Source organism: Pelodiscus sinensis, chromosome 3, assembly GCF_049634645.1.
Source record: "Pelodiscus sinensis isolate JC-2024 chromosome 3, ASM4963464v1, whole genome shotgun sequence".
NCBI lineage: Eukaryota > Metazoa > Chordata > Testudines > Trionychidae > Pelodiscus > Pelodiscus sinensis.
Window position 1 is genome coordinate 115,061,966 of NC_134713.1, and position 16,057 is coordinate 115,078,022.

The 16,057-nt window shown below is 40.4% G+C and overlaps 1 protein-coding gene and 1 long non-coding RNA gene across 5 annotated transcripts in view; one reads left to right on the forward strand and one right to left on the reverse strand.

The window, feature by feature from the left end:
* Positions 1 to 16,057, reverse strand: part of PRKN (parkin RBR E3 ubiquitin protein ligase) — a 1,191,290-nt gene that overhangs the window by 770,084 nt on the left and 405,149 nt on the right. For all 4 annotated transcript variants that reach the window (XM_075924581.1, XM_075924580.1, XM_075924579.1 and 1 more), the window contains one exon: positions 11,491 to 11,731. In XM_075924581.1, the coding sequence (XP_075780696.1) occupies positions 11,491 to 11,731 (241 nt within the window). The remainder of the gene's footprint in view (positions 1 to 11,490; positions 11,732 to 16,057) is intronic.
* Positions 1 to 16,057, forward strand: part of LOC142827941 (uncharacterized) — a 281,731-nt gene that overhangs the window by 167,090 nt on the left and 98,584 nt on the right. The window lies entirely within an intron of this gene.

The window sequence follows — 16,057 nt, forward strand, 5'->3', positions numbered from 1 at the left end:
TGAGACATACCAAGCAAGAGGCCCTCTGGCTTAACTACAGAGTGCTCTGGTGTATTACTATTGTCCCTTTGCATTCAAGCCAATTCGTTGTCGTGAATAGATAAAGTGCTTATTTCCCCTGGCCTGGGATTCAAACTCAGAGAACTTACCTTAAAACTTATCACTCGATAGAGCAGGGGGCTCTCTGTCGCCTCAGTCTTAGGTATTTGTTTGTATACACTGGGAAAGTAACTTGATTGTGGCAGTTTTTTCCTCTCTAGTACTGGCAGGGCAAAGAGAGAAAAGAGAATGCATCTCCCCTCCTCATTGACAGTTATTCTGTTTGCATTTTGGCACAAACTGAGGGGCCCTCATTCACATCTTCTGCCTTTAAAGGCATAATGTCATTCCCCAATAACAACAAAAAATGGAATGTCTAGCAACATATCTACAATCAACACTCCTGACCATTCCTCGAACTTTAGGCGAGGTCTACACATCACCCCTGTCGGCAGAGGGATGTAAATAAAGCACACTGAAAGAGCAAATGAAGCGGGGATTTAAACATCCATGCTTAATTTGCATAATCACGTTCTGGCGCTGTTTTGAACAAGTGCCATTTCAAAACTGAAACCGCAATTTAGACGCGGTTCTGCCAACAGCAGGGTGATTTTTTGACAGATTTTGTACTCCTCAAAAAATGAGTACACAGGATCTGTTGAAAAATCATTCCACTGTTGGCAGAACCGCGTCTAAACCGCGGTTTCAGTTTCGAAACGGCACTTGTTAAAAACAGCACCATAACGTGATTATGCAAATTAAGCATGGGATGTTTAAATCCCCACTTCATTTGCTCTTTCAATGTGCTTTATTTACATCCCTCTGCCGACAGAGGGGTGATGTGTAGACCTCGCCTAAAGTTCGAGGAATGGTCAGGAGTGTTGTCTATTAAACATGATTTTATGTCAGGGATATGGGGGAGCAGAGCAGATTTTATAGAATTATTATTTAATTGATCCAGCCTGTGGAGGCCCCACCATTCTCCCACCCCCAGGCCAATCAGGACCTAGAGACGGGGCAGCACCTGGCTCTTAGACTCAATCCTGGCAGTTGACTCTAAACGCTGCATGCCAGAGGGCAGGGAGTGAGAAACTTCACGTAGTCCCCACCTGCCCCCAGGGCAATCAGGGCTTTGGGGCGGGGGAAGAGCGCAAAGTCTCCCACCCTGCAAGGGGCTTTTAAGCGCTGCATGCTCCTTGCAGGATGGGGGAAGGATGGGAGGAGACTTTGCATGCTCCCCCTGCCCCCAGACCAGTCAGAGCTTGGGGGCAGAGGGAGTGTGTGAAGTCGCCTCCCGCCCTGCCAGGAGCACACAGCACTTAAAATCAACTACCAGCTGCTGTTCAGCTAGTAGTTGACTCTAAGCACGGTGCTCCCTTGCAGGGCGAGGGCAGGGAGTGAGAGACTTCGTATGCTTCCCCTCCCCTAGGGCCTGACTGACATGGGGGCACAGAGGGGAGCACATGAAATGGGCACCTAGCAGGAACCCCAGCTGTTCTGCACAGCTGGCAGTTCTCTCTGGCCGGTAAGGACAAAGACTTCATGCGCTCCCCCACCCCCAGACCAATCAGGGTGTGTGGGTGGGGAAGCATGGAAGTGCCCTGGCCCTGCCTCTTCCACCTGAGGTCCTACCCTTTTCAGGGCGGCCCAGGGCCACTTCAAAAATTTCTGAAGTGGCTCCTGGTCAAAAGTTACAAGACCATCCAGCTCTGCCAAACCAAAATACATATATTTTTAGTGCAAGAGCATTATTAAGAACAATAAATGTACCAGAAGTCACTGTCTTCACATAGTTGGTCTGATAAGACAGAATCTCTTCCAACCCTTCAGCAAGGGTTGGCACTATTCTGTGGGCAAAAGGTCCTGTCTGCTTGTCAAATCTAAATGAAGCCCCCTGACTCTGTTGCATCTGAGCCTTTTATGCAAAAGTCTTGCTTTGCCCTCTAAAAATAGATAAACCCAGCCCCTCTTTCCACTCCCCAGCAGGTCAAAATTCAAAAGCTAGGGAATTTACACACCTAGCCTTGAAATTTTGCATCAGTCCCCCAAATAATTCCCAATTCTGAAAGACAATCCTCAGACCACTGCTTGTGAGCCAGAAACATTCATTTGAACATATGTATTGATATAAAGAGCTATGAATATTCTATCCTTCTCAGTATGATGAATTTTTGAGGGTTCATGCTTTAAACATGAAATATATGGTCCCCAAAAATATAGCATATGGTTTTAATATCTATCATAAAAGCAATCAAACAGAAATCTGTGGCAGGTTTTGGAAAGAGCTGATTTGAAATTGAAACAGTGGTGAACTCCAAACCATTAGCTTTCCAGCTATGGCAGCAGACTCTGTAAAAATCGTATTTTCTACTTGAAGAAGGATATTATTATTATTATTGTTTTAAGTATTAGGGTTCTGGATGTTCCTCCTCCAAAGTTCCAAGCTTCCTTTTGGAAGTTGGGTAGGTGCTTTTATTATTGGACATCATCATTTTAGAGGAAATAAATTACTGTCTGTACTCATCTATGGTGCACAACAAAAGAAAGAGCCCTGCATAGTGTGCACTGTGTGCAAACTGTAATGAATAAATATTCTTACAGGACTAGATACACAGAAAAGTCAAATAAATTGAGCTGATTTTTCAACAGAGAGATTAAGATTGAGTCTTCAGAGTTTAATCCAATCCCTAACTATTAGAGGTTAGAAGGAGACCTAATGTACATAGCTGATTATTCCACTTCTGCCCAATACTAAGTTTTTTGCAACTTCCTCTTAAGCATCTGGTAGTAGCTATTTTTGGTGAAAGGATATTAGATGAGATGAGCTACTGTTCTCATCAATTATGACAACTCCTATGTTCCTATGAGATTAGAAATCCACTAAAGACCCTGCTATGCCCATCTAATTTACCTATAAAATTAGATACCATAATGAGTAGGTGTTACTGAAAAATCCTAAAACAGATTGCATGGCTTGACTGATGAAGGACCTTATCCATAATCATTATTTGGCGTGCAATCTTAGATTCAGAGTGTAATCCTGCACAACCAAAGTCAATGGAGGTTTTGTCATTTACTTTAATGAGAGCAATATTGAGCACTCAGGCCCAATAGTTTTTTCTTTGATCATATGAAATTCCCATATAATAAATCGGAATTGACAAACTTTCAAATTAGCAAAGCAGGATTTGACCAGCAAAACAGTACTTTGCTTGGGAAATAACTAAAGATTTTTGTTGTTGATGTCCTTGTACAGAGCTGAAATACTTTTTCAAAGCTTTAATGTCTGAGGCTTGTGCATGTAACCTTATGTTCTTCCTTTGCTCTCTCCAGCTTCAGATTTCTCTTCAAGTATATAATTTAGAAGAAAACTTAACAGCATAAATTCAAAAATTCAGAACTGTGGCATTCACTACAATGAAACAGTAGGTGTGTCAAATCTGCAGGGCACAATCTAAACATCAAAAAATTGGAGGTGAACAGGGAGTGCAGTGCACAAGGAGCTGCCTGATTTTCCTCAAAATGCAATGAACATATAGAATAAGCTGCAAATAAAGTCATTGAAATAAGCAGTCTAATTAGTTAAGGAGAAAACCACACAATTTTATATAGATAAGGCAGATAGACAAAGACAATAAATAAGCAGGGAGGTGGAATTAAGATATATTTAAATGAGATACGTAAAATAAAAGGGGATGTGATTGCAAGGGAGGCTACTTAGAGTGAAAGCATGTCCTATCCCCTCCAAGTTTACAGAAAGTTGGAATGCCTCTGTTGGCTGTTATAAGTAATTTGAACTTTATTTGAATTCCCTACCTGGTCTATCTGTTCTCTGGCTTACAAATATATTTCATAAGCCAACTCTAAAAACAAACCGTTACTATGATAGTGGGACAGAATCATCTAAATCGCTGCTTTAAATCCAGACCAGGATAGCAGTGAATTAAAATTGCTAACAAGTGACAGCTTGCTGGGGTCACGTATGACATGGACTGGTAATCTCAATCCAATTCCTTGTCATCAGATGTAGGGTTGCCAGGTGTACGGTTTTGAACTGGATAGTCCAGTATTTGAGCTTTCTGTTCAGGAAACAAATTGTGAAAATATAAATGTTCGATATTTTCTAAATAAGATGTAATGTAGGTTGTGATGTAATGACAAGTGTGTCCGGTATTTTTGTTGAAACCATCTGGCAACCCTAATCAGGTGTCCATATCAAAAGAAAAAAAGCATAACTGGCACCCTGCCTGGATGTCTCAGCAGAGAAGCCAAAGACTGAATTGGCTTGAAGACCACTGGCTTATCTCACCAGAGGTAATCATCCAGGTGCGAGGTGAGGGTTGAAATCCTGGCCCCACTGATGTCAATGGCAAAATGCCTGTTGTCTTTAGTGGGACCAGGATTTCACTCAAGGCACATTGGCACAGCAGTGAAGGAGAGCCTATGATGCCCTTGCCCTTACTGTTCCATGGAAAAATAGAACAATTCAGTCACTGGGATTATTAGTCCATGTTCTTTCATAGATATTGCATTCTCTCAAAACATACAAGAAAAAATACTAGTGCATTTTCTTTGGACTTACACAGTGGTCTCTCTCTCTCTCTCTCTCTCTCTCTCTCTCTCTCAGAAAAGTTCCAGACATAGGACGTATAACTTTAAAGGAACTAACACAGAAGGTATGAGAGAGTAGGAACTGGTTTGTATGGCTATTTTTTTACTCACTAGTATCAACAGAATTTATGAAACTATCTATTGCATGTAATTACTTTCCATAGCTCAAGCCTGTCTCCTCTTGCCCTTGCTGTGTGCACAGAACCCTCAATTACATTAATGAAACCTGCACACGTGCTTTGTGAGGAGAATAAATCCTCTCTGTCATTTTGAGAATCAGGCACTTGAACCAAGCATACAACGTGAGTCCACAGGTCCATGTAGCAGTGACTTATATATTGTGTAAAGACTTAAACTAAGGATCTTGTCCTATTTTTGCCTTATAAACAAGTTTTCTCTATCCTACATAGTCATGATCTATTGTGCATATTTACACATAAGAGGTGTTACCTAAATGTAAGTTAATCTTGTTTTGTACCATCACAATTAATTTATGGAAACAATTCTTTCTGAAAGCATTTACATGTGTAGCTTTGTTTAATTAAAACAGAACATTTGCCATCTACAAATGTCACTGCCATCTGGTTGCACAAAGATTTGGAGTTATGCATTTTCAGAAGAAAACCCATCTATGCACTCACCTATCAACTATCAAAATTCATTCCAGGGAGACAGCAGTGTTCCCTCCTCACCCTTCAACATGAGGAAGCTAGCAAACGTTATCAGCTTTAATTAGCATGAAAAAACCTTAAAAACAATAAAATAATAGACATGTTCATGAGAGATAATTATGTCATGTAAACAGGAGCATTCCCCAAAGTGCTGCTGGCTCCATTAGAAAGACCATTTCTCTTCTCAGTGAATGTTGCAGACATGCAAGATGTGAAAAAATGGCACCATTGTCATCAGTGTTAAAAGCACATGATATGTATGAGGTTCCCGGCAAGGCACTGACTGCAATAAATTACTAAGTGTGTGTTCTGTTTTCTGAAATGGGCTCAATTCATCATTTTATTGAAAAGGTTCCATTATGCTAATGTCTTATAAAATCACTTTCTGCTGTTGCTCGAAGGTCGAGAGAGGATATAAATTTTTACATTTACAACCAGGAAGTCGTGTAGCACAGAGTTACGAAGGGTTAATAAGCCTAAAAGAAGACACACTGGATCTGAGTCAACTTTCAAGGACTTTGTAATGTCAGTTTTTAATACAGCCCCAGCAAAAGTGCAAGGTACTTCCAAGTTGACATAGCTGGTATCACAGAGATTCTGTGGGATAATATGCATCACTGGAATAATGTACAGAAGGATACAGCTTGCTCAGGAGGGATAGGCAGGAAAAAAGGGAGGAAGTGTTGCTTTATATATTAAAATGTATACACTGCTACAGAGCACCTAACTAGGAAGAAGAGGTGGATGAGGCTTTTTTTTTTAAAAAAAAACAACTAACGAAATCATCCAAAGCACAGGCACTAGAGAGGCACTTCAACTATCCAGACATCTGTTAGGAAAAATAACACAGCAGGGCACAGATTACCCAAGTTCTTGGAATGCATTGGAGACAATTTTTAGTTCAGAAGGTGAAAAAGTTTCTAGCAGGGAGGCTGTTCTAGATTTAATTTTAACAAATAGGGAGGAACTGGTTGAGAATTTGAAAGTGGAAGGCAGTTTTGGTGAAAAGTGATTATGAAATGATAGAACAACGAGTAGTCCTGTGGCACCTTTGAGACGAACAAAAATGTATATGTATCATGAGCTTTCATGGGCAAAACTCACTTCCTCAGTCTCTGCTCATCTGAGGAAGTAGGTTTTGCCCATGAAAGCTCATGATATATATATATATTCACGATACTATATTGTGGAGAGAGGTGAGGAGGTGCCCCACAGGGAGCAGCAGGTCCTCTTCCTGCAGAGCCATAAGGGCAGCCTACAGTGCGTGCAGCAGAAGGTGTGGTTCAAGAGCTGGCAACTGCTTTCCAGCAGGTCATGCTCCACGACTGAGTGCTGAGGTGTCTGCAGGGGCAACCAGAGCAGGCAGTGAGAAGGTTTTGCTGTCCCTCAAGAAGGTAGGCAAAAGTGAAGAGCCTGAGACATGGCTGTAGAGAGGAGTCCCTTTAAGTACAAGTTTCAGCTAGCCTCAGGCAGCAGCTCCAGGAAGTGACTACTGTCCTGATTAGAGTGCTTATGTGGGGCTTTAAATGTGATTCAGGTTCTAATCAGTGTGGGCGCTCAATTTTGAAATAGTTCAGTGCTTCTTCAACGGGCATTTGGAATATGGATGTACTATTTCGAAATTAGCTATTTTGGGAGTATTTTTCTGAAATAGCTTATTTTTAAATAAGCATGCAGTGTAGACATAGCCTGAGGTGCTAAAGGGATACTCTGTAACTTTAAAAAACAATGAGTAACACAGCTACCCCTCTGAGACTATGAAAGGATAGAGCTGAAAATTCTAAGGAATCTTCTAAGGAGGAAGAAAAGTGAAATAAAAACAACTGATTTCTTCAAGAAGACAGACATTAGCAAACTAAGGTAGTTGGTAGATAAGATCCTATGGGGTAACAACTCTAAGAGGGAAAACAATTGAAGACAGTTGGCAGTTTTTCCAAAAAAATATTAAGGGTAAAAGAGCAAACTACCCCATGGTGTAGGGAAGATAGGAAGTATAGCAAGAGACCAGGAAATCTTCAATGATCAAAACATAAAAAAGAAGTCCTTCCAAAAGGAGAAATTAGGTCAAATTACAAGGATGACTATAAACAAATAAGTATGGAATGACAAAATTAGAAATGCTAATCCCTGAACAAGCTCAAACTAGCTAAAGATATAAAAGATAACAAGAAAACATTCTTCAAATATATTAGAAGCAAGAAGAAAACCAATCACATGGTAGGGCCCATTACTCAGTGAGGGAGGAAAAACAATAACAGAAAATGTGGAAATGACAAAGGTGCTTAATGACATTTTTGTTTTTCATGAAGAAAGTTGGTGGTGATTGGATATCTAACATAGTAAATGCCTGTGAAAATGAGGTAGGATCAGAGGCTAAAACAGGGAAAGAACAAGTTACAAATACTTAAACAAATGAGATGTCTTTTGCACAATCCTGGATATCAAAGACATGATAATTCCAGAGGACCATGGAGAGGTACAGTGAGAGTAGAGCGATGGGCATGTGGGGTAGCTCAAGAAGAGCACACTGTATCCTTGCATATGGTGCAAGACAGGCTGTGGCTACAGGCCATGTTCTCCTGGAGGCATTTTGCTTGAGTAAGAGACAATGTCTACTGGCGTTACCACTGGTTGACTGCCCCAACACTGCAAGGTACAATGCTCTAAGAGCCACAATTTAATTTATATTCTAATACTGACAAAGGATTGAGCCTCAGACAGATGTTGCACTTTACCTTTAAATCAATAACTTTTCCAGGCTCCAAAAGAACATATACTAAAATAGTACACCTAACTCTGTATTTTCTTTGAACTTACATTTAATTAAATTACTTAATTCTTCTACTAGAAAAAACTGTCAGTGCACCAAATCATAAAATACGATAGAAAACTGACTAGTTACATGAATTCATCTGCTGAAACAGTACATTTGCTGTGTACCAGATAAATTATTCCCTTTGCTTGTAAACAACGGAGCTTCCAATAAATAAATACCTATCCGAAGAACTGAATTACTATACACCTTTGCAACTCAGTATTAAACAGATTATTAGTTCATAAAGAGAAAAAAACCCCAAACTCTATTCATATATACTCCTATAAAAGAGAAAGAAAAAGTAAATTAAATATAAATACTCTGGTGATTGCTCATCATTAGACCTTGAACTTGATAAAGCTTTGAAAAAATATGAGCTATTTAATGCAAAATGAACAGGATATTGTTTTACTCATTTCAAGTATTGATTCACACTCATCAGTATGGACCTAAAGTAGATTTAATTAATGAATGCATTTTATCATTAATTCATCAATGATTTCTCTCAATAAACAAGAGGAAATAGCCCCAAAACTCTTTATATGGTTTAGGTTTTTTTTCTTAAACGTGCTAGTAAATCACAGAGATTTCTGCACGGAACATTTTTTTTCTTCTCTAAATGAATGGTAAACTCTAGATATCCAGTTTTCTGACACAGCAGGCTAAAACAGGTCATGAGCAAAAAATAACTGCACCGTTGTACTTGTCTTCATTTTGTCTGGTTCAGTTGTTGAGCAGTTATACAGGTTCATGTCCCACAGTATCAGTATAGATGTTCATGCAATGCTGGAGGCCATTTTGGATGGATCAGTGCCCACGTTTTGATGATATTTTCAAGGAGATGATGAGAAAAAACAGCAGTATATTTTAGAGCGAGGAATACTCAGACTAATGCCATATTAAAATAGGAAAGTGGAGATGAACATCATGCTATTACCTGACCTGGAACTAATTTGACAGTATATGTTTAGAATTACTTGTCACATTTCTAAAACTACTTCAGAAACTTGGGTTGCCCACTTGCTTCAAGCAAAATTAGGATACAAAGCACTTTCTTATCCTTTACAGGCTTTTTAACAATTCAAATCACAAAGCTAAGCTGTTTTATTACGGTATTTGAGTGAGAAGATGCTTTCAAAAATGTCATAGATTATTAAATGCCACAAGATTTTTAACAATTACATAACACAGAAATATTCATATAACTACAATAATATTCTGAATTAAACATACATTTTCTTACATATCAAAGTATTACCTTTTCTAAGGAGGTTATTTGTACAATTGTAGACATGGAAATCCTAGATCTTAAATTAAGGTCTCTCTCTCTCTCCTCCCCACTCTCTCCCCACATACACAGTAAACATTTTGGATATTCTACCTAGCCTAACTCAAAATTTCTAGCATTACACAGGAAGGACATACAAAGGAATAACATAATCTCCACAGCTCTAGTAAGGCCTTAACTAGCAGCATGAATAAGAAACAATACCAAACTTGAGTGTCTTATTCCTATTTTTTACCTGTTTCTAGGCCTGTTGCAATGGACACTGGTGCACATCCTATGCATTCCTAAGGCAGGATTCATGGAAAAAGACGTTCTGACACAGTGGCAGCAGCAAGACTGGGTTAAGGGATAACCACATTGCTGTAGCAGCTATATTAATTTGCTCTGTCCCTTCTTTTAGACATTCTTTCTAGTTTCTCAAATATCAACTTCCCAACTCTCTCCATATTCTGGTGGTCAGGTCTGTTTCACTATGATGAAAGCTGATACTTTATTAGGAACATGGTTATCAATGGGATATCTGGACCCAGTATTTAAAGTGTAGACACAGGCTTAGTATAGCTGCATCTTTATTTTGCTCATAGAATAAACTACCCAGCTACATCACAGATAGACCTAGTTCACCAACATGGGCAGTCTACATTCAGTTACATCATCATCTTGCTGTTTGGATACTTGCTATAACAAATGGGCACACTTTGTTTTGTCAGAGACCTTGTGGAAATTTTGGAGTGTGAAAGTGATGAAAATGCCAGGGAAATATGCAGATGTGCCACAAGAAGTCTTAAATGTGTAAATTGCCCTGCAATTTCAGGCAGTTATTAAGCTCATATAAATATTGCATGCAGGGACACTCAATCAATCAATCAATCAATTAATCGAAGACTCCAGCAGTTCACATCACAGTACTTCAGACAGCAAGTCCACACGCATCATATGGCCCCAAAAGATTAGTTTTAAATTAGCATGCGCCCCTCTTGTCTCATTACTCATTCAGAATGTGAGATGTGCATCATTAAGCTAGGTACTAATTTGTTCTTAAACTGCACTCATTCATCATTAGTTGGCAGTGAGAGGTTGATAAAGTCAGTTGTGGAACACTTCTGTGACCCACCCATGAATTGTACACTTTCTGCATGATTTACTTATGACACTCTCTAGAAAGTTATTTTAACAATTTTGGTAACCCATATTGTTGTAAAGATGATTTTTTTGGTCAGGTTAGTCTCAGAGGTTCCTGTTTGCTTTATTTCTAAAATTGGACTCTTGTGCTTCTACAAAAAGGTGTTCATATACTTCTCTATTAAATGGTATCTTCAATGAATTACCAAAAATAGTCACCTCAGTACTATAGTGTTCCATGGAGAGATTACTACTCATACAAGAGATGCATAGTTTTCAGTGGGGATTATAGTAAGGATGTTCCTCTTAGATGACTGAAATACTATTTTAGGGATAACTTCTAAGATAAATTGAGGCCTAGGAATCTTTCAAAATTCAGTTTAATTATTAATACACTTCCTTTACGCCCCTATATATAGGCCAAAAATGAAACATGGTTATGGTAAACTGTAATTTTGTGTATAAGAACTTTTTAAACCTATGCCATGTCAGCTCTCATCATATGTTAATTTGTGTCTGTCGTGACTTTACAAAACTTTAATAGAAGTATTTTAATAACATTTATGAACATAAATCTTCCATAAAACTTATAAACTAATTAATATTTCAATGCATGAGCTGCCTAACATTCTAGTGAAGTAAACTGGGTTCAGCTTCAGTTACAAAAATAGAGAGTGGTTGCTTCTTTTACCTGCTTTATTCATCGGCAATACTCAACAGCATCAGAAAAGTTAAGAGGAGGAAAAGCAAACCACTCAGTTCACCCCCAAGCATAAATACAAGGTACCCTGCTAGAAAACACATCAAAAGCTCAATTGCATATTCACAGTAGATTACTGACATTGTATTGTCTGTTTAAAAGACTAAAATAAATGACCCCACTATGAATGACAGGTTTGAAATGTCAACTCTAAGTTTTAAATTGTACAATCTCAGTAAATTACCTGATTTGACAACTGGAAGGGAAATGCTGTTGTCTGTAGTATCCAGAATAATAGCCAGTCCTGCAGAATAAGATGGGAGGACACTGGTACTGAGGTCTATACGTGTTAGACTTTCAGGCTCTTTTTCCACACCTCCTAAAATACCAGTGGCATTGGCACTTTCAACACCAGCCCTTTTCTGAATACTTTCTCGTGGACTCTGAACAATATGAACTATACTCTGCTGGGCCAGGTCACAGTTCTGCAAAACAAAAACAAAATCCCAAAATATGATTGATACATATGGGAAAATTCACTGTCTCCAATTTTGTATTTTAAGCCATTTCTAATCCACTGTGTGTGGAATTTCAATAAGCATTAACAGAGCTGAAAAAAAAGTGATAAGTGTACATTGCAAGAATTAGGATTACTTGCACTGTCAACACAGTTACAAATGCTTACAAATTCTCAATATTTAACAAAGAGATGGCGGACTAGAGCCAACAGCTTTGAATAATTTGGGGGTTGAACAGAAAGAATTGTTATTAAATCAGATGCTAAGAAACTGTAATATATAAAATGTATTTTTATAGATAGTGATGAAAAAGTTTATAATATTAATATTTAACAAAGAATAAGTGATCCTGTTTTACTAACAGTTTAAAGCATTCACAACAATGCTTGAATTAGTGTGCGTGAGGAATGAATGAAGTAATACCTAGGGTTGCCAGATCCTTTCACAAAAAATCCTGAACATGGCGGGGAAAAAAATTGGTTGAGGGAAGAAAAAAAAAACAAGTAGTTGCTCCTTTAAATTCCCATGCTCCCCACTTACCCCGCCCACACCATCTGAGAAAAATAGAAAATACCAGAAGTTTTATATGTCTGGTATTTTCTGGTTTTTTTTACCGGACAGAAGATGCAATTACCGGACTGTCCGGGTAAAAACCAGCCACCTTGCACCCCTAGTAATGCCATCCTCCCACTTCTTGATGCTACAGGTTGGAAAACTGAAAAAAAAAAGTGTTTTTTTTTCTTCAGTTCAAACATTGTGCATCATACATAGGAGTAAACACTACAGCTACATCATTTTAGTTAATCATTCACAAACATGTTTGGAAGCCTTGTTGTTTAGACTAAAAAAGTAGGTTCATTTATTTGTTCTGTATTTAAGAGGGGGCTGCACCCCTGCTTGCTACACTCGCCAACCCTCCTCTCATTGGCCATTTCCATGGCTAGAGTTAATAGCCTGTTAATCTTGCACTATGCCCAGCTATGCTCTCTGTGGACCCAAGTCTCTTACACCCTTCTCCGCTCCCACCCACCACACCCCTGGATGGGCCCCTCAATCTAAATGCTCTCAGCCCATCCCACCCACTCACGCCCTTTAAATGCCAGCCAATCTCCCCTATGCCACTCCTGCCCACCCGCCAATAAAATGTGTCAGGAAGGGCTATGCTCTGTGGTCTTGGGGGCCTCACATGTAAACGAAAATCAAATGCAACCAGTAAAATGGGGCCAACTCCAAACAAATCCCCTTCATTCTGGGTGCTCCTGGGTACCTGGCTTGCTAGCAAAGGGAATGGGCTGGGTTACATGCGAGCAGTCAGGTAGGGAGAGAATTCCCCACTCTGCGCGCCCCACTCTGTGCATCTTTGCAGGGCGGCAGTGTCCAGATATGCCCTTCCAGCTGGAAAGCAAGCTCCCATTGCAGGGCTGGGACATGCTCCATATGGACAGAGTACTACAGAGAGACATGGAACTGGGGGAGGCCCCAGTTCTATGCATCCACACCCTACTGAGAACCAGATTTGAGTCATACGGGAAGAGAGTCCTCTGGGGTAATCTGGATGGTTAGTCCTTATCCTGGAGCTCCATGGCCCACAGGCCCACCCCCTTCCTTCCATCCATCCCTATCTCCACCTTGATCCTCCACTCCTACACCCACCATCCTCCCTAACCCCTCCCCACCTCTTACTGCCTACCCCCCTCCTTCCATCCCCACCCTCGCCTCCATCCTCCATTCCTACACCTTCATCCCTCTGCCTTCATTCCCACACCCACCATCCTCTGTAACCCCTCCCCACCCCACACTGCCCATCCCCCTCCTTCCATCCCTACCCCCATCTCCATTCCTACATCCCCATCCTTCCCTAGCCCTTCCCCCTCTACACTCCCACACTGCCCATCCCCCTGCCTTCATTCCTATACCCTCCCCAGGCCTACATATATCCTAGCTCCCTTCCTACACACACCGTGCCCCCTTCCAGAAATTCATGAAGCAGCGCATCCCTCCCAGGAGCACAATCGAGCTAGGCAGCACAGCCCTGGCCTCCGCAGCAGGAGCCACAGCCCACTCCCAGCCCAGCCTTTCCAAACAGGCCTGTTGGGGCAGCTTTGCCCTGTGGTGAGCCCAGGGAGTGCGGAGCACAAAACCACTGCTCCAGAGAGCTGGGGAAGCAGGTGGGGTGCAGCATCACAGTGCTGTCCCCAAAGGACTAGGTGTGTAGCGTGGCCAACACCTTCTCAGCCTGTGGTGGGGACAGGAGAGTGTGCCTGAACCAGGGACCTGGCCATGGGTCACTGGCATACGCTGGAGCTGCTTGCTCAGGGGGAGACCTGCAGCACGGTCCCCAAGCACTGTCATGGGGGACAGAGCAAAGCCGTGCAGCAGGCGCGTGGGCAGGCTGGGGTTGAGGCCCAGAGGGAGGCAGATGCTGCTCCAAGGGGCATGTGTGGATGGAGCCACCATCCCTCCCCATTTCACGGAGCGGTCAGTTGGTCAGGGCTTTTGAGGAGGAGTCAGCAGGGAGAGGGAGGCAGGATGCAGAGTGACATGATGATGTCACTTTGTCATCCCACAGGAATTTTTTTTATATTTATAGAGACAATTGCTATTAATTAAAATAAAATTAAAATAAAAAAAATTTTCTGAAAATGAAATAAAGTTTTAAGACAGTTAATAATAAGGATTGAATGTATTAAATGTAACTTGGAAATCTAAAAAGTTTATGAAAACCTGATAATTAATTGTGCTTTGCTGGATTTAATTAAACATTTTTCTTCAAGTTTATTATACACTCTTTAGGATCCCAATCTCTATATTTTTAAATCAAGATATTGCTTTCCGTTCTCTGACCTTCTGGTAATCCTGATGATATCAGATCATGTAGGTACTTTTGAATTCTTTGAATTACTGCATGTGCTCCCTCATATGCTTCCTCACATTTTTGTGTGTATGTGGACCACAGCTTCCTGGTTAATTAGAATCAACTATTCTCATGTGCTTTCACAAATTTGTTTTTTGTCCCCACAGTCCATATAATAAGTCCTAGGATCAATTTTGACAATTATCTTGGGTTCGGTCATGAGCCACTTAGTGAGCATGTGCCGCAGAGAAAGAGGTAGGCAGTGTCCTTGAGAAATGATAATTATTTCTTAGCTCCCAATGTACCTTATCACTTTAACCTAGTATTAAATATCAACTCTATGCAAATTCTGCAGCTGTTTCCATAGTTCACATTCAGCTGGGATCTTGAGAATCAGAGGGAATTTACAGTTATGTTAAAGACATCACAATCACTAAAATCTTTTCTAGTAATGCAAAAGGGTTTCATCATTCAGCCAGAAAGAAAAGTAAACTGCTGGATTTTCTATAGGTCTTGGTTTTCAAAGGCTTCCTTTTCTTCAGCAGCCAGCTGGAATGGCAACTCAGTTGGCAACTCTTTCCGGATGTTCTTCATTTTATGGGAAGCATCCAACATTAATAAACAAATTACCATCCATTCCTGTTTCAAGAATTTAAAAATCCTTCAGATTACCTGGATTTCACTATTAGACTTCCTGAATTCACAATGTAAATTGCTCTCTGAATACCTGGTTTTCATTCAACATTCGTTTTTCTCCGTCTCCCTCATTTGTGTGTAAACTAGATGTCCATCTTGAAATTTTTTCAGCTCTCAGAATGGTCCTTTCTATCTTGCACAAAATGGTTCTGATTAGTGAGGACAATTTCACAATTTTTAGAAGAAATTGCTCTCCATGTGTTGCCTCTGGAGGCCCAGGCCTGTCTTTATTATTATGACGGGGTTATACATAATGCCCAGTTGCACAGAAATAAACCAGGTTGTACCCTCAAAGGATCATTATGCTAACCCTCTTCAGTTTCATCACATTGGCCTTGTGCAAACTGGTGTGATCTTAGTGGATAGTTGATTGTTTTGGAGGGAAGGGACACACAATTATTTTGCAGGCCCACCTCATTGTGCTGGTATACCATTTTAGAAAACACAGCTATTCCTGAATGATCCCGTGGGTTTGAGTTATGGCAAACCAATGGATTTAATATACAGATGGTTTATAATAACTGCAGGTTTGGGCAGAATGGGAGAATCCTGAAAAGCTGGGCCAGATCCTCTGCCCCACTTTCTCTCGGCTGCCTCCAACTCTGTGGGAATAATCATTTTAGAAATGGTATATTTTAGATGAACAATGAGGCCCAAAACCAAGGGGAACCTGTATGAATGGGGAGGAATATCACAGGGGCAGCATTATCCCTGCAATGTATTCCAGGCTTGAATGCAGACAC